At 48.7% G+C, this 27,512-nt stretch overlaps 1 protein-coding gene across 5 annotated transcripts in view; it reads left to right on the top strand.

The window, feature by feature from the left end:
- HTR4 (5-hydroxytryptamine receptor 4) overlaps positions 1-27,512 on the top strand; it is a 62,686-nt gene that overhangs the window by 2,018 nt on the left and 33,156 nt on the right. For 4 of the 5 annotated variants that reach the window (XR_009115282.1, XM_058035035.1, XM_058035031.1 and 1 more), the window contains exon 2: positions 16,876-16,957. Coding sequence is in view for 4 of the 5 variants with exons in the window: in XM_058035035.1 (XP_057891018.1) it covers positions 16,932-16,957 (26 nt within the window). In the remaining variant the exon portion in view is untranslated. Of the gene's footprint in view, positions 1-10,436; positions 10,510-16,875; positions 16,958-27,512 lie in introns of those variants that run through there. The other variant, XM_058035032.1, reaches the window with a different exon arrangement.

The following is a 27,512-nucleotide window of genomic DNA, read 5'->3' as shown; positions in this document are numbered from 1 at the left end:
CCAGGACTTTGTAAGCACTGATTTAAAAGTAAGAGTGCTCTGGCTGAGCCCCTTGGCTCCTTCTAGGAAGCCTCCAAATTGTGCATTCAGCTCCCCTGTGCCAGCTGTGCTCCTGCAAGTGCCAGCAGTGCTTCCTCCTCCTCTCCCCCTCCTCCTCCTCACCCCCATCCTCTGGAGCCAGCTGGCAAGCCTCGATTTTCCCACCTTTTCCAGGCATTCCAGGAAGTTTGGGGCAGGACAAAGAGCAAGGGACAGGTGCCAGCCAGAACGGGCTGAGCCCTTGGGGCTGGAGATACCTGGAACCTGTGGAAGGAACTCCCAGGTGAATTCAGGGGAGGTGCAGCTGGATGTGGGATGGAGGATGCAGGAGCCCGTGGTGGGAATGGGGCTGAAGAGGAGCTGGGAATAGCCCAGCTCTCCTTTGAGGAGCTCTGTCCTGCTTTCCACTCTCCTCTGCTCCTGCAGACAAGGGGGGGACAAGGAGGGGACCCCAGTGTCCTCTGTGGGGACAGGCTGTGCTGGCTGCAGGAGCAGTGGGACGGGGTGGAAGGAGAGCCAGGAGGGTGTGAGGGGGCAGCAGCTCGCCCTGCACATCCCACAGTGACACTGTGGAGACGCTCCCTGTTGTGTTTGTGTTTGAAAGCAGAGCTGCTGCTTGAGGGGAAAGCAGGAGAGAGCATCCCCCAGCACCTGCTGCAGGAGTGCCCTGGGTGGGTTTGTTCACACAGGCAAAATGGAAATTATCTGAGCCATTCACTGAGGAGCCCCTCTGGCTTCACTGCCTGGGGATCCAAAGGAGTCAGCCTGGATCAGGTGGGCACAGCAGGAATTTCCCCATGGAAAGGGGGCTCAGGGTGGGCACAGCAGGAATTTCCCCATGGAAAGGGGGCTCAGAGCAGGCTCAGGGTGGGCACAGCAGGAATTTCCCCATGGAAAGGGGGCTCAGGGTGGGCACAGCAGGAATTTCCCCATGGAAAGGGGGCTCAGGCACTGGCACTGCCCAGGGAGGGTTGGATCCCTATCCCTGGAGGTGGCACTCAGGGCTGGGGACTGGGTGGGGATGTGGCACAGCCTGGACTCAATGGGCTGGGAGGGCTGTTCCAAATGATTTTGGGATTTTGTGACTGTAGTGAATGTTGGTGTAAGTCCTGAGAACCACGTGGTTAAAATCTGGGGTGTCAGTGCCAAGTTCTGGGGGTTAAAGGAAATCTCTCATGGAACACAACTAATTAATATCCACTCTGGGCTTCCCTGCCCATCTGCAGAGCAGACGCTGATGAGTGTCAGGTTAGACACTGTCCCCTCTTCTGACCTGGTCATTCCTGTCCCTCATTCCTTAGGGAGTCTCTCAAAAAACCTCTCTAAAAAGACGAATACACCCGATTAAATGGTGCCACTGTTCCTTTGTAAACCCGGTGGATCCCTGAGGCAGCAGAGTGTGAGGAACTCATTGTGGTGCAGTTTATGGGAAAGGGGGAAAGTGCTTCATGGCTTTTGCATTTACCCCCTTGCACTTCTGTTTGCTGGCATTCCCTGGTGCATTTATTGTGGGACTACCTTTATTGTATTATCATTTGTCAGGGAGATGTTACCTTTGCTTTTGCTGGGGCAGAGGGTGGCAGAGGGATGATCCATGTGCTTTGTTCCCTCAGCTAACACCAACCCAAGCCCAGGATTTGCAAAGCAGCTGCCTTTAATCCGGTCTCGTTGTGTAATTCCATTAGAATTATTTTTATTAGAGCCCATGATGTGATCCAGAGCCCCCTCAGCCCTGAGGAGTGGCTGCAGTGTGGGGAGACACGGCCAGCAGGGCCTGGGGGAAAGCAAATTACTCTGCAGGAGCACAAATGGAGCTGGGGCAGTTTGATGTGATTAGGGAAACAATCAGAGGGAATGGCTGGAGGTGCAGCGGCCCCGAGGCTCCGGAGAGGGCTCAGGGTGCTGTGCCCAGCCTGGCATGGGGAGATGAGGGCAAATTCCACTCTCAGCCCCTCTCTGGGGGTGCTGCTGGGTGTTTGTGCCCTGCCCTGGTGCAGCCTGCAGGGTTTGGTTATTCCAGGTGGGTTTGCAGAGCAGTGCCCGGGTTTGGGTGGTGCAGCAGGGCTGGGGCTGCTCCTGCACCGAGCTGGGCAGGGAGATCATTCTCCTGTTCTGGGTCTGTATTTCCTGAGCTGAGTTCCCTGTGTTCCCTTGGGCTGCTCCTGCACCGAGCTGGGCAGGGAGATCATTCTCCTGTTCTGGGTTTGTATTTCCTGAGTTCAGAGCCCTGCCTTCAGTGAATCCCATCCCCAATTCTGCCCTCATGCCCAAAGGTTCTCAGCCCCCAAACCACCTCTCATCTCCTCTCTTCGTGCCTGCAGTGTCTGCCTGTGCCCACACCTGCCTGAGGCTCCCACCTCTGTGCTTGGGAGTCCTCAAAAGCTCTAAAATTCCACATTGGCCCTGCCAGCAGCTGAGCAGCCACTCACACCACCTTCCCCAGGTGCACAGGGGTTAATCTGGCCTCATTAACCTTCATTTTGTGGTGTACCCATGGAAGGCCCAGACCACCTTCCCCAGGTGAACAAGGGTTAATCTGGCCTCATGAATCCCCTATTTTGGGTCTATCCATGGAAAGCCCACACCAGGTGAACAAGGGTTAATGTGGCCCCACGAATCCCCTATTTTGGGTGTACCAGGGCTGTTCTACCATCAGGAATTTCACAATTAAACCTCTCTCAGAGGTCTCCCTGAGAGGACTCGAGGGATGCAGCTGAAGCTCTGGACCCAGCAATGGAGCTGCTCCCTGCTCATCACCCAGAAGTTGTTCTGAGCTGTTCTGGCCCTTCTGGGGCTCCTCAGCTCGAACAGGGGGTGCTGGGCTGGGCCCTGGCAGGGGAATGATGGCGAGGTGAGAGCCAGGCTGGTTCCACACGGAGCAGAAGAGCTTGAGGATGATGTTTGGGGTGATGTGGCTCCTCATGGCTGCTTTGGCATCCCTGGAGCCAAGGCTGCCCCATTGAAGTCCCTCTCAGAGCTCTGTCTGGCAGAACTGCAGCTGATTTCAGATGAGCCAAGGCACTGGAACATGTTTGTTCTTCATGGGCCCTCCATGGGATTGTTACAAAAACATGTTTTCCCTGGCAGGAAAAGCTGCCAAGCAGAATTTTTATCATTCGGCAGAGAAGGGAAAAAGGGACATAAAATAGAAACCCAAACCCAGTCAACACTGTCCCCAGAAAAATAAGGGAAAGTTGCAGCAATGAATATAAATTAGGAATTAGAGCATGTAGGTGTCTGATAAGGCAGGCTAAAGGAATCTGTGAAATAGTAATGAGCAGGGGGTTAAGGACGAAGGGAAAACATCTTCCAAGAACAGTGAGAACCACCAGAATGTTGTGTTCAGGAACTGCTCTGCTGGGTTTGAATGGTAGAACCAAAACAGGAGAGGACAGAGTCAGCCTGAGCCCTGCAATAAACCAAATCTGCTGAGCTGTCACCAAACTCCAGGTGAGAGAAGGCCCTGGGCAGGCAGGGGCAGAAATGGGAATGTGAGAGCAGAACAGGTCCTGTGGCAGAGGCAAGCAGCACCCGAGGGCTGTGCAAAAGGAGGGGAATGGAGCTCCCGTGCATTCCTGCTGTGGAAAATGGAGGGAACGGAGATCCCTCTCCCTCTTTCTGTGGAAAATGAAGGGAATGGAGTTCCCTTTCCTTTCTGCTGTGGAAAATGAAGGAAACGGAGCTCCCATCCCTTTCTGCTGTGGAAAATGAAGGGAATGGAGATCCCTTTCCCTCTTGCTGTGGAAAAGGAAGGGAATGGAGTTCCCTTTCCTTTCTGCTGTGGAAAATGAAGGGAATGGAATTCCCTCTTCCTCCTGCTGTGGAAATTGAGTTCCCACTCCCTCTTGCTGTGGAAAATGAAGGGAATGGAATTCCCTCTTCCTCGTCCTGTGGAAAATGAAGGGAATGAAGTTCCCAATCCCTTCTGCTGTGGAAAATGAAGGGAATGAAGTTCCCTTCTCCCTCTTGCTGTGGAAAATGAAGAGAAGGAAGTTCTCTTTCCCTTCTGCTGTGGAAAATGAAGGGAATGGAATTCCCTCTTCCTCCTCCTGTGGAAAATGAAGTTCCCTTCTCCTCTTTGCCTCCATCCCCTGCCTGTCCCTGGCTCTGCCCTCAGGCTGTGCTGCACAGGGACCCTCAGGGACGGGCACAGGAGATTGGGCTCTGCAGCCCCCAAAACCTCTCACTGGAGCCAGCCTGAGCAGCCCAGCCTGCTGTGAGCCCAGGGGCAGCAGGGAAGGGCAGAGCAAGCATCTCCTTGCTGCTCTGAGTTTGGGAGCCTCCCTGGTCAGCAGAAAATCATGGAGCTGATAAAAGATAATTGCAAAGATGCCTTTTATGAGTGCCTCCTTTTCCATGGGCTCTGCTTGGCTGAGCTGTTTTATTGATCAGATCCCTTCTATTGCAGCTCAGGGAGGAAAACAAGCAGCCCTTCTGCACTTGTGTTTGCTTTTAATAAAACACAGCAGGCAGAACTTGCTGGGGATGATTAAAACACAGCCAGGGAATTGGGAGCTGGAGGAAGGAGGGATTTCCTTCTGCCCATTCAGCTCAGGGTTTCCCTGCTCCGTGGAAGAGCCATTTACCAAGTAAATGCCAAAAGGGAGGAGAAATCTGGGTTGTTCACCTGTGGGGAACAGTCTGGGGTGAGGCCAGGGCAGTGTGAGCACAAATACCTGGAAGCTGGGAAATTGTGAGCTCGGAGAAGAAAAGCTTGGAGCAGAGGAAGGGTTTCCAGCAGCCGGGAGTTCCTGCTGCAGGGAATTGTGGCAATGGGGAAGGGCTGAGCACACCCCACTGTTTGTTATTAGCAACAATGCCAGTGGTGGCAGCAGATTAATTCTGGATTAACGTTCCTCTCCTGCTCATCCCTGTGTGTTTGCATCCCAAGGGCTCCCTGGCAGAGGAGCTGGGAGGTTTTTTAGCTCTGCAGAGCTTCCAATTCCTTCCTTCTCCACATCCCTCCCTTCAGCCAACACCTCATCCCTCACTGCTCTCTGGCTGCCCAGACATTCATCGTTCCAGCTTTTGTTTATTTAAAAACAAACACAAACAAACAAACAAAAATAATCAGCAACGAGAGCCCAGATCAAGGATCCAAAAATAGGCAACCAAGGAGAGACTGAAAGCTCCAGTCTTGGCTCATGGGAACATTTTTGGGTGATGAGCATTAAACAAAACCCAGGTAAAATGAGCAGGAAGAGCAGCCTGGAGAGAGGTGAGAGGTGGCTGTGGGGTGGCCCCTGCAGCAGGAATTCCCCTGGGATTTTCCATCAGCCATGGAAACCTGCAGGATGTCACCATGCCATGGACTTGTGGCATCAGATGTTTATTGAAGAGGAGGGATGTGGAGAAGGAAGGAATTGGAAGCACTGCGGAGCCAGAAAACCTCCCAGCTCCTCTGCCAGGGAGCCCTTGGGGTGCAAACACACAGGGATGAGCAGGAGAGGAACGTTAATCCAGAATTAATCTGCTGCCACCACTGGCATTATTGCTAATAACAAACAGTGGGGTGTGCTCAGCCCTTCCCCATTGCCACAATTCCATGCAGCAGGAACTCCCGGCTGCTGGAGATTTGGGGACAAGTTTGCATCCCCCAGGTGCAGGAATAAACAAGGGCAGGGAAAAATAGTCACAGCAATAAAATGCAGCAAGGAAGATTTAGGAGAGAGCCTAAAAAATTCCCTCCATGTGCTTCCCCTGGGGGGCTGCACAAGGAGAACGTGGAATCTCCATCTCCAGATGTCAGGGTGAAGTATAGCTGGGTCTGCTGAAACTGCTCCTCAGGGTCCCTTCCATGGCCTCAGAATCTGCTTTACAGCCTGGAAAGAAACACAGAGCTGAAACAACTGCATGGCAGATTTCCCTGGTGGTGAGTTGGTTTGTTAAGTGACAAATGGCAACTTCCTGTTGGAGAAGCCTGGTTGCAGAGTAATGTGATTTTCTGTGAAAAATCCAGGATCACACAGAAGAGCTGTTTGCTGGATCTGCTGCCTTGGTGCCGCTCTGAGCTTTTCTTGGATCTGCAAAGTTGGCGCTGACAAAAGCTTTTGGTGCCGTTTTCCCTTCGGATGTTCTTCCTGCAGATCAAAAGGCTGATTAAACACAATAAACCAAAGGTGCAGATAACAGGGCAGGAGGCTGTGCCAGCTCAGGCTTTCCTGCTTCCCTGTTCACAGCCCCTTTTTTCCTGGCTGGTTGTCCTGGCTGGCTCTGGGAGGTGTGACGTGAGCAGGGGCTCTCCCTCCTCCTTCCTGAGGGCACCAGGATGAACATCCCAGGATCTCCAGGCTTTCCAGCAGCTTCCATCCCTGGGAGGTGCAGGGACAAGGCCAGGCTTGGAACAGGACAGGGTTAATGTGGAGGGAGCCAGGAATGGTGGGGAGGGATTTGTGCAGGAGCCTGGAGTGCCAGGACACAGGGAATGGCTGCAGCTGGCAGAGAGTGGGTTCGGATGGGATGCAGGGAGGAATTTCCTGGCTGGGAGGGTGTGAGGCCCTGGCACAGGGTGCCCAGAGCAGCTGTGGCTGCCCCTGGATCCCTGGCAGTGCCCAAGGCGAGGCTGGATGGGTTTGGGGCACCTGGAACAGTGGGAGGTGTCCCTGCCATGGCAGGGGTGGAATAGATGAGTTTTGAGTTCTCCCATCCCAAACCATCCCATTCTTCCCATCCCAAACCATCCCATTCCATCCCATTCCATCCCATTCTCCCAACCCAAACCATCCCATTCCATCCCATCCCTCCCATCCCAAACCATCCCATTCCATCCCATCCCATCCCTCCTATCCCAAACCATCCCATTCCATCCCATTCCATCCCATCCCAAACCATCCCATTCTGTGATTTGGGCTGGTCCTTTCCGTGCCAGGCCCCTCCTCACCCCGTGCTCAGCTGGCTCCAGTCCCAGGGCAGTGGGAGCCACTGGGGGAACTGGGGCTGCCCTGCTGGTGGCACCGGTGCCACTCCTTCCTGCAGAGCAAATGCCAGCATAGATCACTTGGCACTCTCTCCCTGAGAGATGGGTTTATTTTTTATGTCCCCGAGCAGGGTTTGTGAGAGCACATCTCTATTTCTGTCATGAGCAGCACAAGTGCAGAGTCAGGGCTGGGTGCTCACTCAGTACTCACCAGGCTGCTCATTGTGATGTCTCCACACTTTCCCCTCCTCCCTCACTCCCAAGCAATTAACAGGAAATCCAGCTGCTGCCTGAATGGACACATTTCCAGCAATCTTCCTTAGTTCTTTATTTACTGTGAAATGAGCGGGGCACAAACTGCAACATCAGTTCCTCTCCTGAGGCTGGGTCTGCTCCTCCTCCCACCCCAGCCTCTCCCTGCCCTCTCCCCATCCCAAGCCCTGAGCTGGGATGGAAAGCAGCGTGGGGAACACCTGATTGCTGCCCTGAATCCCTGGAGGGAGCAGCTTCCAGGGAATTGGTGTCACCAAAGCTCAGTGCTCAGTGCTCGGTGTCCCTCCTGACACTGATTTGTGCTGAGAGCTCAAACTTCACTTCTGCACCCTGCAGAGCAGGGCCTGGTGGAAATGCAGGAATTGCCAGGCATTTCCTGCCAGGCAAAATGAAAATTCAGTGTGCTGCTGTGAATGAGGAAGGTTTGTAGCAGTGGGGAGGCAGCCAGGGCCTGTCTGAGCCCGGGGAGCAGAGATGGATGGAGAACATGAAGGGAACCCCTGCCCAACCTGTGCCTTCCTCCCCCAGCAGAGCCCTGGGAATGCTGCGGGGATAAATCAGTGCTGGGAGCACACAGCAACCCTGCCCTGCCCAGAGGGGAGCTCTGGGGTCCCTCTGGCATCTCCCTCTGCTGCTCTGCACAGGTCTGCGGGCACCCGGGGCACCTTGCCCTGCTCCCAAAACAAAGGGAGAAAAGATGGAAAGGTTTAAGGCAGCCCTGGACTAGGGAGGGTCTCAGGGGGCTCTCCAGGAATTCAGCCTGACCTCGGTCCCCTCCTGAGCAGGAGGAGGAGGAGGAAGAGAAGGAGAAGGAAAAGGAGAAGGAGGAGGAGGAGGAAAAGGAGAAAAAAGAGAAGACGGGAGAGGAGGAGGAGGAAGAAGAAGGAGAAGGAGGAGGAAGAAGATGGGCAGGAGGAAGAGAAGAAGGAGGAAGAGGAGCAGAAAGAAGAGAAGAACAAGGAAGAGGAGGAGGAAAGGGAGAATAAGGAAGAAGAAGAGGAGGAGGAGGAGGAAAAGGAGAAGGAGGAGGAAAAGGATGAAAAGGAGGAAAAGGATGAAGAGGAGCAGGAGGAAAAGGAGAGGGAGGAAGAGAAGGAAAAGGAAAAGGGGGAGGAGGAAAAGGAGAAGGAGGAAGAGGAAGAAGAGGAGCAGAAGAGCTGCAGCAGACAGTGCAGAAATGAGGCAGGTGTGGGGAGGTCAGTCCAACTGATGCCATCACATCTGGGATTTCCATGGTCAGGGGTGGGATGGATGTGGGGCAAGGTCTGCAATCCCACTGGGCACAGATGGAGACACTCCTGAATTCTCCATCCCAGGGAGGATCTCACCCACAGCAGGCTGTGCAGGGACCTTGAGGAGCCCTCAGTTGTGCCAAATCCCACAAAAATGCTTTTGTGCATCCTCTGGGATGTTGGGAAAGGTCTCAGGGAGGTCAGGGGTGCAGGCAGGTTTGTTACAGAGCGTCCAACCCTGATAAATCCACATTTAACCTTACAGCCACGGTGCCCTTGGCTGGCCCTCCCCAGCCTCTGCTGTAAACCTGGTGCTCAGCAGCCTTTTAAACTCATTATTTATCCTTTTTCACTGTTATTTTAGGTTCTATTGTGTCTGGAGGAGCTTCCAGAGGCAGCTGAGGATGGTGGGGTTTGTTCAAGGCAGGCAGCACCTCCTCTTGGGATAAAAATCAATAAATTGGTACCAGCACTCCAAAATCCGAGCTCAATAATTATTATTATTAATTAAATTATTATTATTAATTATGTTAATTAATGTCATTAATTCCTAAGGGATTTACAGAGAGGGTCTGGCCACAGTGGGCTGGGTCTCTTGTGCTGGTAGAAATTATATTTAATTGGAGTGAAGGAAATAGAATTAATTAATAGAATTAATGCAGTGGGAGAATCAGCTCTCTAGTTAAGGTGGGTGTTTATTCCTCAAAGGAATAATTTCTTTAAAGGGCAAGTTAGGACCCACTAAAAAGTGCAGCACTGCTGGAGTCAGGGGATTTCAGGGTAAAACAAACTCAGAGCAGAAAGGTGTGTGGTGATGAATGTGTATGGGAGGATCTTAAAGGATTGGGGAGAGCAAGAATGAAAAATAGAAATTAAAAAAAATCCAAAATGACAAATTATTCATAGTGAGTGAGTGTGAAGTGGCTTGGGAGGCTGCCAGACCATTCTGGGGACTGAGAGCCCCCCTGATTTCATTTCCAGCCCTGGGAAAAGCATCCAGGTAAAAGAAATGCCTCTCAAGCAGCTTTTACTTGAGAGAAAAATCTGTTTTTATTTCAATAGCAGTGACATTCCTTTTGTCACATCCAGGCTCTTTTGTTCCCTTCAATGCTGCAGCTTTGGGTGGAAGGAGTCTGGCAGCCACACCTGGAACTCGTTTCCCAAAAATAACATTTACTTTTGGCCAATTTAATACTTTGCAACTTCTCAGGAAGAGTTTTTCATTTGCTTTCTGAGGGACTGTGTAAATATGAATAAAAGTCAGCTGTTTCACGAGCAGAGAAGAAAATAAAAGAGAAAAAATAAAAAGCTCCTTTGGCAAACACCCACATGGAAGTTTTTAAAAGCAGCCTCAAACTGCATCTGTAGGCTGCAGCTCCTCCTCCACCCCTGTGTGTCCCTGTGCTCCAGGGAGGGAGAGCAAACAGCAATTCACCATTTTAAAGGCAATTTTGGGGTTTTGGTTATGATTTGCAGTGGTGCTGTGCTGTCCCAGGCATCCCTGTGCTGCCAGCCTGGAACAAGGAGGGAATTCCAGAGGTGAGGTGGCAATTCCCTTCTGCAGCTCTTTCATGGAAAACTCACCAAGTTTGGGTTTTCTGGCACAGTTTGGAGTCCCTGCAGTTGTTTTGGGCATAATTCATAATCAGGGTTTGGCACAAGCACTGAGACCCGGACAGAAAGGAGCTTCAGCTGCTGAAAGTAAAGGAATTTTGCTGAAAAATGCCCCAAGGCACCTTGAATTAAGAGCATTTCCAACCTTCCTGAACAGCAGAAGCTCTTGCCCTGCCCCAAATGAATCCCCAAAGGAAAACCCTTTATCTCATATTTTTCACAGAGATTTCAGGCCTTTCTTAAGCTGCTTTACCTGGCTGTGACCAAACCTTTTTCTTGTTTAAAACCACAGAATTTCAAACTAAAGACCTTCATGGATGCTGCCTGTGCCCTTTGCAGTCTCCCAGACCATCCCATCCATAAATCCCTGCGGTCTGAGCATGCTGCAAAACCTCCAAAGTAATTTAGCACAGGAGGAACCCACCCTGAGTCCAGGTGAGCTCAAGAATAAGGAAAATCTGACTCCTGAGAACGGAGCAGATGGCTCAGTGCTGACCTTCATACTGGGGATGTCCAGATGTAGATGAATTTTAGATTAAGAGCTACGAATCACAAGCTCTGACAGCATTCAGAGTTATTTGACACAGAAAGCAGAGCTGGTGCCCGTCTGGGGCAGCAGTTCCCTCACCCTGGTGCTGGTGTGAGGAGGAGAAAGGCTGGAAGGATTTTAGGAGAGGAAATGTTGGTTCTGAGGAGGTTTGGTGAGCTGTGAGCAGAGAGGGAGCACGGCGCGGATCAGAGTTGGGTGGTGAGAAAGGATTCACCCTCCCTCCTGCCTCCAGCTGCTCATTGACATCTCTCACTGTGTTTTTTGGTGTTCTGAGAGAGCCAGGCCGTCCCAGGGATGTCTCAGGGCTGAGTGTGAGCGCAGCTGAAGGCCGGGTGTGGATGGCAGAGCTGACAGTAATTGCTGAAGGTGAGAGCAGCGAGCTGGCAGAGCTCACAACGGCCCTGTCACGGGCAATAACGCACAGGTTTCACAGCTGCTCCCTCTGCCTCACACAAACACGGCCTGGCAGGGGCAGGGAGCTGCTGCAGAGGGAACAAAGTCACCCTAGAGGAGTTTACTGCTGTCAATATTTGATCCAGGAGGGCACAAGTGCCCGGCCGTGCCCTTTCCCGGGGAGCAGCCCTTGGACTCTGCCGCCCGCCGGGGCTGTTTTGGTGCTCAAGGATGAAATTGAAGCTTTGCCATTGACAGAGCAATGTGGTGTGAGGCTGGGGAGGCTCAGAGGGCACGGCTGGGGGCTCTCAGGCCAGGCTGGCACCCATTTGAGATGCTGTTTGCACACGAGGTGTGGCTCTGTCACCCCAGTGCCACCCGCGACTGGGGAACCCCTAAACTCAGCCAGGTTTGGGTGGGCAAGCCAGAGCATTCCTTAAAGAGCTTTTGAAATATAGAGACGTTTCTTCTGTGCTCTGCATTTCAAGCTGGACTCCATTTCATTTCTGGGGATGTGTCACGTCTCTGTTAATTTCAGTATTTAAGCAAAGTGCCCCATTTTGCCCTGCTGGAATGAGGCTGGATTAGACCTGCCCAGCAATCTGTCTCTGCTGACAGCTGAGGGACTCCTTATCAGCTCTGTCCTCCCTGGGGACAGAGGAGACAGCAGAGACAGGGAAGGCAAGAGGTGCAGTGGGACAGGGCAGAAATGGAGGGAAATAAACCCGTTTTTATCTGGGAGAGAACAAGGTGAATCACTTTGATATTTCCTGTTCCTCAAGCGCTGTCATGGGCAGGATATTCTCTTACAGCACTGGGAGGGTTTTGGACTTCTCTGCAGTGATGAGCAAGAAATTGTCTTTGGATTGAGGTGACTCTCACTTCAGAAATAGCAGTTTAGTGTGGGCTGGGGAGATCGGGTCCAGTTAACCTCTGCTAACAACTTCTTTTTCTCTGATAAAGATGGGGCTTTGAGGAAAATCACCACCCCAAGAGTGAAATGTGTGGGGAATCGAGCAACAGCTCTTTTTTATTCAATCCCAGCTTCAGTTTAGCAGCTGCTCACCACAGAAAGTGAGGAGCCTCTTGAAATCATGGGTTTAATGGTAAATGCAGTCTTTCTTTATGTCAGAGTGGCTCTGCTGGCCTCAATCAGGAATCCCACACTGGATGGGACTTAAATGCACGCCCAAGAACTCCTGCATGAGCTGTGGGGGACAGCAAATTCCAGGGGAAGGCTAAAGAGTTCTAAACATCTTCTGCTCTGTGTTACCCCATAAAAACGTGTGTCTGCCAGAAAACTGCACCGGAATCAGCCATCAGAAAGCTGCAACACATTATTATAAAGAGGATTTTTTATCTTACACTTACCAAGAGAAGAACAAAGTCACTCAGTGATAAGTCCAGTTCTTCGCTGAGAGCATGAGACATGCAGAAACTGAATTTATTTTAATTTTAGTGTTTTTAGTTTTTTATTATTTATTATTTAGTTTTGGGGTTTTCAATTTATTTTAGTATTTTTATGTTTTTATTATTTATTATTTAGTTTGTGGGGTTTTTTTTGTTATTTTAGTATTTTTAGTCTCGTTTTAGTTTCATTTATTTTTACCTCCCCCTTCCTGCTCTGTGGTGCAGCAGAAAGAGTCACAAATGGGTAATTTTGTTCACTCAGTTATGTCCAAAGGTATTGGCAGAGGGGTTTTGGTAGGATGTGGTAAAAGTGTGAATTAAAGAGGTTCAATGGCAAGGCTGACTCTGCTCCTTACTACAGGGAGGAGAAATACAAAGGAACAGAGAGTTAAAATTGATCTAGAATGATTTAGAAATGATTTCCACAATGACCAGAGACCGAAAAGGGTCAGGGAGATCCCCCCAGTGAGTTGTGAGACTCAGAGGACCCCCTTGAACTCTTGGTGGAGTTTGGGTGCAGCTGGGTCCAGTGTGAGCCTCCCGTGCACAGTTTGTGTCTGATGGAGTTGGCTGCATGGATTTAATCAGAATTAATTCAGGAACTGAGGGTCTGTGGTGAATACAGGGTGTCGGCCTTGCCTAAGGAGGAATCTCTCAGTCTCAGGTAAGGAACCTTGTTGTATTTAAGGAAAAAAGTGTTTGGCTGGAAGTCAAACTGCACTCAGTGGGAAAGGTGTGTGTGAGATCCTCACTTGCTTTGTTCCTTGGTTAATGAGTCTTGGAAAAGCTGCCAGCTGCTCTTCATGTGCTCATTGTACTCCGTGTCCCTGCTGCCCTGTGAGGCTTTCCTGGAGCAATCCCTGCCTCTGCAGCCTGTCCCTGTGCAGTACTGCTTTGGTTCATGTTTTCCTGGAGCAATTCCTGCCTCTGCAGCCCGTCCCTGTGCAGTACTGCTTTGGTTCATGTTTTCCTGGAGCAATTCCTGCCTCTGCAGCCTGTCCCTGTGCAGTACTGCTTTGGTCCATGTTTTCCTGGAGCAATTCCTGCCTCTGCAGCCTGTCCCTGCCCATTCCATGTTGGGTTCAGGTTTTCCTGGAGGAATTCCTGCCTCTGGAGCCTGTCCCCTGCCCATTGCTGGTTTGGTTTAGGTCTCAACCCCATCCCTGCCAGAGCAAGAGGGCCAGTGTGGGTCTGTCTGCAGGGAAATAGCTTTTGCAGAGTGCTCAGCCCACCTGGCACTGTGGTGTGTCACAGATATATTTTACGAAAAATCCTTTTGCCAGGATCTTTTCTCGTGAGAAGCTTCAGCTTCTCCCTGTTTTGCTGCTTTGGAATGTGATTTGGAGAATTGTTTACCCAGCACGTGAAACTGTTTTTACTTGATGACCAATGACAGCCCCACCTGTGTCGAGGCTGTGAGCAGCCACAAGATTTTATTACCATTCCTTTCCTTTCCTTTGCAAGCCTTCTGATGTCTCCTTCCTCTTTCCTTTGGTGTAGTTTTAACATATAATTTTCTCTTAATATAATATATATAATAAAATAATATATAAGCCTTCTGAGACACGGAGTCTCAGAAGACTTATTTAGTATTTGCTAGCCTTCTGATGTTACCTTTCTCTTTTCTTTTAGTGCAGTTTTAATACATTGTTTTCTTTTAATATAATATATAATATTATATATAATAAAATATATAATATAATAATATAATGTAATGTAATATAATATAATGTAATGTAATATAATGTAATGTAATATAATATAATATAATATAATATAATATAATATAATATAATATAATATAATATAATATAATATAATATAATATAATATAATATAATATAATATAATATAATATAATATAATATAATATAATATAATATAATATAATATAATATAATATATATAATAAAATAACAAATCAGCCTTCTGAGACGTGAAGATTCTCATGTCTCCCTGCTCCCGGGACCCTGTGAGCAGCACCCCAGGCTGGAGCATCTCCCCAGCCCAGCGCTGCAGGAGATGGGGGCGGCAGCTCTGCGTGACTCAGCTCTGCTGTCAGCACCGAGCAGTGGCGGGAGGAGCTGGTGGGCTCGGGGATGGAGAATGGCAGTGTGTCAGTGAGCTGCTGCTGCCAGGGACGTGCTGTGGCCGTTGCTGCCATCTGGGGGGACACTGCCCCCTCCCCTGGGCAGGGCAGGTGAGTCTGTGGGGTCCTGTGATCACCTGTGGGCCACCAGCCAACTCCCATGTGACAGGTGAAATCTTTGTTAACACCTTAAATCCAGGGATCGATCCATCCATTTATCCATGGATGGAATTTGTCCTTTTATCCATTTTATCCATTTGCTGGGTTTTCCCATCTCCCTGAGGAGAGGAGGAAGAGGAGAAGGGGCAGAGCCAGGCCAAGGGGACAGTGATGTGTGGGGGCGTTCACAGGGGTCCCAGGATGAGGGAAGAGATGAGGATCTGACTCCATGTTTCAGAAGGCTGATCTATTATTTTATTATATATATTATATTAAAATAAAATTATATATTATTATTTATTATATATATTATATTAAAAGAAAATGATACTAAAAGAATAGAAGAAAGGATTTCATCAGAAGGCTTGAAAGGAAAGGAATGGAATGATAACAAAAGCTCCTGACTCTCAGAGAGTGTGAGACAGCTGACTGTGATTGGCTATTAATTAAAAACAACCACATGATACCAATAAAAGATGCACCTGTTGCATTCCACAGCAGCAGATAATTATTATTTTTCTTTTCCTCTGAGGCTTCTCAGGAGAAAAAATCCTAGCAAAAGGATTTTTCATAAAATATGTCTGTGACAGTGGTGTGCCAGGTGAGCTGAATTCCCCAGTGCCACCAGTGCATCCTTTCCATGCTGGCTCCTGGACTGCCATTGTGTTTTTTGGGACTTTTGTATATTTGTGAAGATTTTTTTCCCCTCATTTTAGAAATTGTTTTTTGGGGGCTGGTTTGGTTTGTTTTTATTTTTTTTTTTTTACTCACATATAGAAAGTTTCAGTTATTGTAGAAGACTCCATGATAGCAAGATGGTACAGATATTGTATAACATAAGTGCACACTAAAATTACATTTTTCCCGAAGAACAAAGGAAGAAAGATGCCCTCTAACTGGAATTTTTGCATACAAAATCACTGAAAAGTTTTTAATCTGTTTTGCAGGAGAAATCAGAATTAATTTTATGCTGATATATAAAGAGTTATACCATACCAGGTATTTTGTCCTAGGGAAGAACTCCAGAGCAGGAGCACAGGAGAGTGGATTTTGGGGTTTTTCCTCCAAATTCAGGTTGGAGGTCAAGCCTTGGGGACACAGAGGTGCCCCTCCAGACCTCTCATCCTTTTCTCTGCAAAACACAGCAGCAGCTTTGGAATCAGCAGATTGCCCCAAGAACCACCAGCTGAAGCTTTAAGCTGCAAACAGGGGCCAGCCAAACTCTCCCTTTTTTTGACAAAAATATCCTTTTGGCTCCAGCACATTTCCCTTGCAAAGTGCTGTCTAATATACACAGTAATCCTGAATTACTCCTGTTTCAAGCGCCAGCCAGGTCTGCAGAGCGGGGGGCTCATCTGCATTGCAAAGCTGCCATCGGTGTCTGGGAAGGCTGAGGCACTTTTATTCTGATTTCCCTTTGAAGCCAAGTAACCACAGTGGCATTATCTGCATCTGGGCTGGCACTGACAGGCTGTGGTGGTGCCTTTATCCCTGGCTCCCTGGAGACAGCACAAGGGGTAATCAACAGCCTCGAGTGCTCCAAAACTGAGCCTATTTTTTCCACTGGATTAGCAGCAGCAAATGCACAAGCACATTATTAAGATGGTGCATTCATTTCTTTGGAGTCAGGATGGAATTTTGATAGAGTTAAAAACCCCATTAATATTTACATCACTTAGTGGTGCTGGGAGTAAGTACATTTATTTTAACTCAAGCTGCAAAGCATTTGGTTCTTTGTAATTACAGCACTGCTATTAAGTATTCATAAGGCTGCACAATAGAGTGTCACAGGAAACCTGGTTTAATTTAGTGGTAAGTCAATGTTTTAGGTCTGTGTAAAAACAGAAACTAATTTACCAAGCCCTCTTGCTTGTGTTTTCCCACCTGGGCTTTGCAAACTTTCCTCAGCTTGGCTCTGTTCAAGCTCCTTTTTGTTCCTTTGGAAGTTGGGAATTTGCTGGGGGAGTCTTGCAGGTGTGCAGGTGGTTTGGGACAGGCACAGGTAGGATGGGAAGAGCTGGAAAGGTGCCTGATGGAAAAAGAGCTGGAAGTGCTGGTGCAAAGCAGCTGAACAGGGGCTGGAGGGTGCCAGGGGGCCAAAACACCGAGGACACATGGATCCTGCAGTGGGTGTCTCCAATGGGGGAAATCTGCATTTATGGGAGACCCTGGAGCTAATCCCTGTGCTTCTCCCCTGCAGGATGAGGTGTCTCCTATGGACATTGAACTCCCAGCTGCCTGAGCCTGCTGCCTGTGATGGAAGAGCTGGATGTGAATGTGAGGTATGCATCAAAATGCACCCGCAGGGCTGCAGGGGAGCATTTCCTCCCTGCCTGCAGATAAATCTCTCTGCTCATGCAGCAGGGCCTGGTTTGGGGTTTCCTGGAGCTCCTCTGAGCTCGTGACATCACCCTGGTGTTTGAGAAGTGTCAAACGTGGCCCAGACAAGTCAAGGATTTCTTTTCAGTAGGAAATGTTATGAATTTTGAAAAGGTTGCAGTGTGATGTTGGAGAGACGTTCCTGGAAATTTTTGGCAGTTCAGTTTGGAGCTTGCATTCATCACAGCTCGAGGGAGGTGGCAGACCTCAATTTCTCTAATTCCAGACTAGAAAAATAAATGACCCACGAGTATTCCCTATTTATATTTTATTGGATTTTTTAACTTCACGTGGCTCAGAGATTGTTATTGGGTACATTTATTACAGGCAGTAGGTTAATGAGATCCTGTCAAGGGGTTTGAAATGAAAACCTCAGTTTGGTCACAGCAATCCAGAGAGGCCGAGCTCTGCCTGGCTTGGGCTCTGACCAGTGTAAATCACAATTGTGCCATGTTTGGGACTATGGAAACCTCCCCAGACTTTGGTGAGGCTCCATCATCCCCCTGCAGAGCATTCCCAGGTGCCAGGAATGAAGCAGAGCCTCTGTTGGTCTGACAGCCCCTCCATATGTCATGGCAGCTAAATCTCATTCTCTTGTATTTTTGGAGCACGGGTGACCCTTATCTACACCAGTTCTGCACGGCAGTTTTGCCCTGCATTTTCCTGCCTTTTTGTCCTGCCCTTTTCCCTCTGCTCCTTCTCCTCCTTTCACCTCCACCCACCTTTTTTTTCCCACTCCTTTTTTCCCAACTTTTTTTTTCCTGCCATTTTTCCCCAACATAGTTTTTCCTGTCTGATTTTTCCTTCCTTTTTCCCCACGTTTTTTCTTTAGCCTGCTTTTTTCTCTGCCTTTTTTCCCCTCCTTTTCCCTCCACCTTTTTCCCTGCCTTTTTTTCCCTCCCCCTCGTCCCCCCTCACCTTTCTTCCCTTTTATTTCCTCTTTACCCACTGCAACAATTTAGGAAATGGCATTTAACTGAGAATCTGAGCTTTGCTCCAAGCTGGCACCTGATTTTCCTGGGCTGGCTGAAGTTTCCCTTTGAAAATCTCCTTAATGCTGATAGGGGAAGATGTGTGCTAATGGCTTCACAAACAATTCCAGGGGTGTTAATTAATTAATTAATGGCTGTGAAATGGCTCTCGATGTCTCCAGCAGCCTCAAGGGCAAGGCTGTTACAGACCCAGACAAGTTTGACTCCTGAATTTTCGGGTCATAGATAAAGGCTGAGCACAAACCTGTGGGGAAAGGAGGAGGGCTACAGGCAGCCAGGAAATTTGAGATTCCCCAGCGGGATATCTCCTTTTATTCTAATCAAATTGCAGACTCCTCTGTCTCCTTTATGGATGCTGGCTTTTCCCACACATGGGAAATATGGAAATATTGATCCCACAATTTTGTTCCAGGCAGATTTTGGGATATTGTCCTGAATGCTTCAGTAAAGAGTTCTTGTTTCCTCAGGTTGTTACAGTCTGGATAAACAGATGAAAAAAAAATCCCCAGCACCTTTAATGCTGGTAAACAGCTTTTACAAAGCCCCTTTAATTCCAGCTGCTGGTGAAGGCAGACTCCCTTTGCAAAAACAAGGTATTGTTTCAGTTTGCCACAGCAGTAATTGCCTTTTATTTTTAAGCTGAGCCCCCAAACCCGCTGAATTTTAGATTGATGTTAATTGCTCCCAAACTTGGCTTTATCAGCTTTACTTTTCTCACTTTGCTGCTGAAGGTGTTTTTGTGGCTCGAAAAGTGCAGAGCCCTCCAGCAGCTCTGTGTGCAGCTCATTAATCTTATCTTGACTTTGAGGAACGAGCAGCAAGGCGAGGGAACGAGGAATCACATCGCTTTGGGTTGGTTGTGTTTGTTTGGAAGCAAGGGCAAAATGCCAATTTTTAACCCAAAACCCTGGTACAGAGGCACAGGATGCTGACAGCTGGCCTCCATCCACACCCCTGGCAGAGAATTGTGTGTTTGGGGAGTCCCAAATCCTGGAGTTTGCTGTGCTGGCTCCTTCTTTCCATGGGGCTGGGATGGGTTTGGCTCCTGGTGCTGGGCACGGGCAGGAGGAGGCAGGGAGGGTCCTCAATCTGCTCTCCCCATCCAAGAAACAGGAGCAAAAGCCATGGAGGGAGAGAGAGGGACCCAAAGCCCCATCCCCGGAGCTCCAGGATGTCCTGGAGGAGCTGGGGGTGCCCTCAGTGCCAGCCCCTCCTGAGAGTGGGCTCACTGATTGCAACCAAACAGGCACCAAAATGGCCCAAAGAGGAGGAAGTGGAAGGAGCTGAGGGAAGAGTTTGAGTGCTCTGAGTGCCCTGGCAGTGGGGATTCATGGAAAGCAAACAGCTGAGGTTGCAATGAAGTGTTTATTCCTGTGTACACAAGGTCTTCGCAAAACCTCTCCAGCTCCTACACTTGGAGCCATTAAATCATTGTTTATCTCGAGTCCTTTGATCACACTTGTGTTTAGGTGAGAAATAGCAAGCTATAAAATGTCATTTAACAGGCCACACTCAGCCTGGAGCTCTCTTCCTCCTTCCCTTTCCAAGGGAAGATCAGCTCTAATCCTTCTGTGGTATCAGCAGTGCCCAGCCAGAGGGGGATTTGCTCTTGAATTTCTGCAGAGCTAAATGAACTGATGGGGAGGGTTTTCTGCCAAATCCTGTCTCCTCCACCTGATTCCCTGGGCTGGGGAAGGGTCTGGAGCACCAGGAGGGGCTGAGGGAGCTGGGAAGGGGCTGGAGAATTCCTGAGGGAGCTGGGAAGGGGCTCAGCCTGGAGCAAAGGAGGCTCAGGGGGAACTTTGTGGCTCTGCACAGCTCCTGACAGGAGGGAATAGGGACAGGAGCAGAGGGAACGGCCTCAGGCTGGGCTCAGGGTGGGCAGAGCAGGAATTTCCCCATGGAAAGGGGGCTCAGGGCAGGCTCAGGGTGGGCACAGCAGGAATTTCCCCATGGAAAGGGGGCTCAGGCACTGGCACTGCCCAGAGAGGGTTGCATCCCCATCCCTGGAGGTGGCACTCGGTGCTCTGGGCTGGGGACAAGGTGGGGACAGGACACAGCTGGGACTCAGTGCTCTGGGAGGGCTTTCCCACCTCAGTGACTCCATGAAATGCTGTAAGCAGCCAGCTGGAAGAGGCTGTGGGGTTTGCCAGGTTTATCCTCAGTGTGCCTGGAGGTGCTGAGGTGGGTGGGCACAGCAGGGACACTTTGGGAGGGATGCACACAAACACCTGGGGCATCCCTGAACCTGCAGCCACAGAGCATCCCCCACCTGCCAACAGCACCAGGGCAAGGCAGGAGGGCACAGGCAGCAAGGAATGATAAAAGTTCACTTTTGCATTTTGTGCTACCAGCCAAACATTTCCAGTAGCCAAAAAGAGCTACTGGAAAAGTAGGGTATTTTGGCTACTGGAAATGCTTGGCATTTGTGGGGAAAAGTTCTCTTTCCTAACTTGGGAAAGTTGGGGGAAAAGTTCTCTTTTGGGGGGAAGTTCTCTTTCCTAAATGCTCCCTCCAGCCCAGGCCCTGCTCCACGGGGGAGTCACAGCCTGGGTGTTTTTCATATTGTTCAACTCTTTTCTCAGTTTCTAGGGAAACACTTTAAAGCACTATATTTATGGGAACATCTTTCCAAACACCTCCGCCAACACTTAATTAATGGAGTTTTTGAGCCTGGCTCCAGCTCCTACAAATTAACAGTGTGCTCTGATGGCAGCTGTGCAAGGGAGACACCCAGGCTCTGGAAATAGAGCAGGGGTGCAGAGGGGCAGCTCCTGTTGGTGTTTGTGCCCAGCCCCACGGGCAGCTCAGGCCTCTGGGGGGCTTCATCTGCTTTTATCAGAGCAGTCTGTGCACGTGGAAATTCCCTGCACTCAGAGCTGGCCCACAAAAATGAACTTTTTGATGTCTTGCATCACATTTTGATGTTTTGCATCACATTTTGATGTCTTGCATCACAGTCAGAACATGCACTCAGCTGAGCGTGGAGAAGGAGGTTTAACTAAAAACCAAGGAATCGAAGTGTTCTGTCTTGAGCCAAGGGCATTCCAGGTCCTTGCTTAGAGAGGACACCTGTCTGGAGCCTCCACAAAGTGAGGCCATAAAAATGAGCTGGTGAACACCAGGGGCTGGGAGGCTTCTGGCTGCCAGCACTGGAATTATCTTTAACAAACGTTGGTTTTTATAGTAAAGCTCAAAATGAGCTGGGAACTGTTTTTGTGTGGCCTGGAGTCACACAGGGGGTCAGGGAGGTTCTCAAATAAAATGTATTTTAGAAATCAATGTTTTATCCTGTCTGTGCCAAGTCTTCCATTAGCAGAGGTAACTGCAAGGAACTTTTTTGTTCCTCTGGGGGTTTGAAACTGGGAAGCTCTCCAGGAAATATCAGAAGTTAGACAGCCAATAGCTGTGTTTGTCTTTGCTGTCCGAGGTGTAAACAGGCAGTGGGAAAAGGGCACAGCCTGGATATTTTAATGCCCAGCCTCATGCCAGGACCCTTCCAAGGGTTTTGACTAAATGCCTCTCATCTGACAATATTTTCCTGACTGCAGATATTGTTTGAAAAAGCAGAGCAGGACCTCCCTGGTTTCTGATTTGAACATCTTGCAAGCCCTGGGCTTTGGGCAAAGATGGGAACAAAGGTTTGAGAAAGAGAAGTCAGAATGAGAATTACTGAGAAGTGTCAGAGGGGGGTTTGATCAAGTGGTGACAAATCTCTGGGCATAGGGCAGGGCTTATTTTGGGGGAATTTTTACAGGAAAAGGTGTAATAAGATAGGACATTAAATGCTCTGAGCCCAGGAGCAGCAGCACAACTCCTGAAGAGCTGTGGGCTCTGTGCACACCAGTTCTGCACCTGGGCATTGCAGGGGGCAATAATTCTCAAATTCTCAATTCTGTGAGAAATCTGGGCACTCAGAGTATGTTTGGTGTGAGCCCAAACCTTTATTTACCTACTCTGTATCATGGATCTGCACCCAGTCCCTCCCTGTTCCCAAACTCCTGAGGGAAAGCTTGAGTGGTGCATGTGTGTAATGGGGATGTCTCTGTGAGGTAAAATCATTCTGTACATAGCCAAATGACAAACATTCTTGTGCAGAAATGCACCCTGGGCTCTACCTTCAGCACTGGGACAATGTGGAAGGGAAATGAATGAGAATTATTGGGAATATTGGAAATGAGGAGCTTCAGTCCATCAGCTCTCCTGAGCACAGCTTTGTGTTGTTTGTTGAACAACAAACCTTGTGTGTGACAGGAGAGAGGCAAAGCCATCTAGAAAAGAGGGGACAATCACATTATGGTTATGGAATATGCACCAAAATCAGGATTGCCGTTCTGCTTCTTTCATCCCCCTCTGTTCCTCATGGAGCTGCTGTTGGCTTGGCAGAGGCCATGGGCTCACTTTGGAGCAGCAATTCTAATTAGGGACTGATCAGGGCATTTCTGATCAAACTTGTGTTTGATCTTTGGTTTTATTCAGCATTTACAAAGAGAAATGATTGTTAAAACATCTCTGCTGTTCTGTGTAGTGTGTCTAAATCCCTGGCTAAGTCAGAGATTTGGGTTTTTTCATTGTTGTGGGGTGTTGGCACCTCCATTAAAACCCTCTGGGTCTGCACAGAGCCCCAGCTCTCCCAGCAGAGCTGCTCCATCCCTCTGAGCATCCTGGAGCCTCCTCTGGGCAGCTCCAGCTCCTCCCTGGGCTGCACATCCCAAAGTGTTGTGAGAACACAGGGGAACGTCCAGCACATGAAGGGGACAGCTGGATTAAAATCTGCAGATTTGCAAATACATTATAGGGAAAAAAGATTAATCCAGGGTGCTGCAGAGCCCAGGTGGATGCGCCAGGGTGGGATTGGGTGGCACAAGGGCTCTCTGGAAGTTGTCAGAGGGTGCCAAACAAGGGATTAGCAGCAGCTGCCTTTGCTCCGTGTAAACACTGTGATCTTGATCTCCTGCTGCTTTCAGAAGTTAATTTTAGCTTACATTCTAGGTGACAGTCTAATGGGTTTTGAGGGCTGTACTCACATGCATCAGCCCTGCAGAGGTATCTGCTCACATGTGGGTGTGAATTATGTAACTGGGGATGTGCTGCCTGCCAAGGAGCAGAGCCAGGCCTAGGCAGAGCCCAGAGCTCCCCAGGCCTGGCTTTATTTCCTCCCTCATTCCCCAGGTTCAAACTCCTGGCTCTGGCTCAGACCATGAGAAATCAGCTCCTGGTCCTGGATGAGTGCTCAGCCCCAGGTCCATTTTGTACTGGGAAAATGCAGAAATTCTGCTGTGCCAGCTGGGAGGGAGCAGGGAGCAGAGCTCAGGGATGCTGGGCTGGCACTGGCAGCTCCCTCACCTCCAGTCCTGGGGGGCACGCTGGGCACCACAGTGGGGAAAATATCCCTAAAGCTTGGGAGAGACTCCCAAGGGGGACACAGAGATGGGGAAGGGTCTGGAGAGGCCATGGGGGAGCAGCTGAGGGCACTGGGATTGTGCAGCTGGAGAGGCTGAGGGGGTGGGACAGAGATAGAGATGATAGAGAGACAGAGAGAGATAGAGATGATAGACAGAGATATAGAGATGATAGAAAGATAGAGATATAGAGAGTGATAGAGATAAAGAGATAGATTGACAGAGATATAGAGATGATAGAGAGATAGAGATAGATAGATATAGAGATAGAGACAATGGAGATGGGAAAAGGGGGCACTGTTTTAAACAAAACGAAACAAAAAAGGATTTAGATTGGGTGTTATGAAGAAATTCTTTACTCAGTTCTAGTGAAAGGTGGCCCTGCCCATGGCTGGGGGAGCGAAGTTAGATGCTCTTTACGATCCCTTCCAAGCCAAACCTTTCTGTGGTTCTGTGGTTCCATGAAAATGCAGCAGCAGGACCCCTGAACCCTCCTCCAGGCAGAGCAGCTGATATCAGCACAAGCACTGAAAGGAGATGTACAGCCAGATCCAGGCTGGCTTCTGGAATGTGTTTCAGGGTCTGCAGCTCCAGTCTCTGCTCTGGCGCAGGGACAGGACCCAGGGCAGGGTCAGGGTGGATTTTGGGAAAGGTTTTTCCCCCAGAGGGCGCTGGCACTGCCCAGGCTCCCCAGGGATGGGACACTGCTCCAGGGGTGCCCAGGGTGGGATTTTGGGGCTGTGCAGGGCCAGGGGCTGGGCTGGATGATCCCGCGGGTCCCTCCCAGCTCAGGATTCTCCAGATTCAGTCCCTGGGGCTGAGGTGGGAGCAGGGCTGGAGGTGCCGGGGTCTCCCCAGGTCCCCCCGTGTGTGGCAGCCCCAGCAGGTCCCTGTCCCCAAACCGGGGAGGGCTCCCAGCACGGATTGACTGCTCAGCCCACACACGGCAATTTCTGAAACATCCAAACTGCCTGTCTTCTTTGCTTCATCCTGACAATTGGTTTTAATCAGTGTTATCAGCTGCTTAAAACACTTCATTCTCTGGAGCTCTGCAGCTTTCAGCCTCCGGAGATTCATGGGGCACGGCTGGGGATGGGATCAGGAGTTTTGTTTCAAACCAGCACAAAAGGAGAAAACCTCATCCCTCATCAATACACTTTCAAAAATAACTCATCCCTTCCCTCCCACCCCACTGCCACAATTTATTTGATTTTTTTTCCCAAAAAACCACTCAAATAAGTGAATCATATGACCGAGTTATTTTGATATGTGGAGTGCTGTTTATTCCTGGCTTGTCAATACTTTAATTAATTTCAGCCTGTTTCTAAAACAGAAGTGAAGGGCATAATTGACTGGGATCTGCTGGGAGCTGTCCTGCCATCTGCACGGGCTGAAGTGAAGCAGTGCAGCATTTAAAGGCATTAAAGGAAATTAAATGCCTCTGGATTAATGCTGACTTCTGATTAATATTTCAGAAAAGGATGTGGGAACAGCTGGAAAGGCAGAGATCAAATCATCACTTCCCCATTGTCATGTTTCTGTACTGAGCCACATTATCAGCTTTACTCATAAACAGCTTATCTCGATTTGTAGGTGCTTAAATCCTAACGATTTTTTATGCCTGGGAATAATCAGGGAAGCAGGAAAGAGGAGAGGCCAATGACAGCTTATTTGTGGTTATGAAATGTTCCAGAGGGAAAAGCCCTGGCTGGAAATGATCAACCCAAGCCTTTATTCCCCACTCCCAGGGAATGTTAAACCAAGAGGACTCTTTGTGAGGCTCCCAGTGCTGTGAGTTTTCAGTCTCAGGGGTTTCCCCTCTGTGTGCACCGGGATCCAGGGAAGGTTCCTGCTCTGCCCCCATGGCTGATCTGTGCTCTTTAACTGCTGCAGAAAATATGCAAAAGCACTTGAGCTCATTTAGAAAAGTTGGGGTGTTTACAGGAAAGTGAAAATTGAGCTTGAAAGAGTAATTACCCTTCTTTTTACTTTCACATTAATGACTATGCAGAAGAGCTTTTTAAATATGTCCATATGTGGGTTTTAAGCATTCATTCCCCATCAGTATTTCACCTTTTTCCTTAAGTGATTTCTATATTCCTGCTAACCAGCAATCATTTTGCCTGAATCTCATTTCCTCATAATAGCAAACCCATCAATCTCTGCTTTATTAAAGAGGGAAGCAGGCTTGGGAGCCAGAGCTCTCCGATTTGATAAAAGATGTTATGCAAACCATTGATTTCAATTTACAGCAATATCCACTTCTTCCATTATTAACAGCTTGGAATTACTCGGACTGAATAATTAACATGTATTCCTGACGATGGATTATTCCAAAGGCAGAAAGAGCCCAGATGAAATCCCTGCTGCACCCCAGCGAGCATCTGCTGTTTGATGTTCCCCAGGGGAGCAGTGGGACATGGCACGAGGGAAACAATCCCAAAACTGATTTCAGAGCTAAAATTCCTCTCCCAGATGTGCCAGGGGCAGTTCGTGCCCTGCTGGGCTCTGCTCAGAGCCTGGTGGTGACCATTTCTGCCCAGGGATGCCACCACCCTCAGCACACGGTGGGAAATGTGGGTTTAAAGCTCTCAAAGGTGAAAAACCCCCAGGCAATGTCTGGAGATGTGGCTCAGGGCAGCGCTCCTCTGGCATTTCCAGAGCTTGTTTGGGTGAGTAAAACTCAACATTTCTGGGTGCCAGGAGTTTCTAATCTCTTTCAGCTTTTCTCCAAACCAGGAGAGCTCAGTGAGATAAAGTGTAAAAAGCCTGGGATGTTGTTGAGTAAATAAAAGGTGACCCCAGGGCTGGTCAAGGTAAAACCCAATAACAGTTTTTCCATTTTTCAATTACCTGAGCAATCTCCCAGCATTAATCCTGGGTGTCCAACACTGCTCTGTAGGCTGAGAAGGAATTTCCCTGCTGAATTAGTGCCAAGTGTTGCTTTTAATGCCAGTTTATCTCCAGCCACACTTGATAACAGGAAAAACCCCTTCCCCACCTGTAAATGTAAAGTCACACAAGCAGGTGAAGGTTTAGGATGCAGTTTATTCAGGATATATCATTAGAAACAGCTTTAGGAGAAAAATATCAAAGTTTTGTTATAAAATCAGATTAATGAGGAATTTATTGCATGCTGGGTGTTACCTTCTGAAAAAAAAGAAAAAGAAAAATTAAAAACTTTCTTTGATGCAGCAAATTATTTGTAGAAATGCAGATTTAAAATATGGCTGACATTGTGTGGGGGGGTTTTGTGTTATTCTTTCTTTTTCTTTTCTTTCTTCTTTGTTAACTGAAAGAAATTATTGACCTCAGAGTGGGGGAAAATTAGCACTTGGAAAAATTTATTTCCTTTTCCTAACTCTGGAAAAATTACTGAGTAAAAAAAGAAAAAAAAAGGAGGTAAAAAAAAGCCAGACTGTTCTGTGTTTTGTAGCACGGAGTGAAGAGAGAAAAAGGCAAAACATTATGTAGATTTCAAAACTGAAAATGTAAAATGCTTGTCTGGAGGAAAGTTTGAACCCATTAGTCCTTGTCACATCACATCAGGAACTGTAGTGACAAAGAGTGATGGGTTCAGAATGGAAAAGGGGAAGTTGAGGTTACAGGTAGGAAAAAATCCTTCCCTGTGAGGGTGGGATGGGATTCCCAGAGCAGCTGTGGCTGCCCCGTCCCTGGAGTGTCCCAGGCCAGGTTGGACAGGGCTTGGAGCACCCTGGGACAGCAGAAGGTGTGGAATGAGATGAGTTTTAAGGTCCTTTCCAAGCCAAACCATTCTGTGATTTTTACGCTCCTAAAACCTTATGAAAATAAAATGGAAAAAACTACAGAAAAAAAAAAAACCCCAAAATTATTCTGCATGGAAAATAACTATTTGTGTGTAAAGAGAATGGAGATGTGAGGAAATGACATATAAACTGTGAGGAAATGTTATGTACATTGTGAGGAAATGAAATACACGACTCCCAGAACTCAAATCTGCTCTACTGCACGACAGGTCAGGAGTCAAACAAAACTAAAGAATTCCCAGAACATGTGAAATAACTCAAAGGAATATTTGAATA

This window comes from Melospiza georgiana, chromosome 15 (genome assembly GCF_028018845.1).
Source record: "Melospiza georgiana isolate bMelGeo1 chromosome 15, bMelGeo1.pri, whole genome shotgun sequence".
In the NCBI taxonomy this organism is placed as follows: Eukaryota; Metazoa; Chordata; class Aves; order Passeriformes; family Passerellidae; genus Melospiza; species Melospiza georgiana.
Note: the sequence above shows the minus strand (reverse complement) of the source record. Positions and strands in the feature narration are given on the sequence as shown.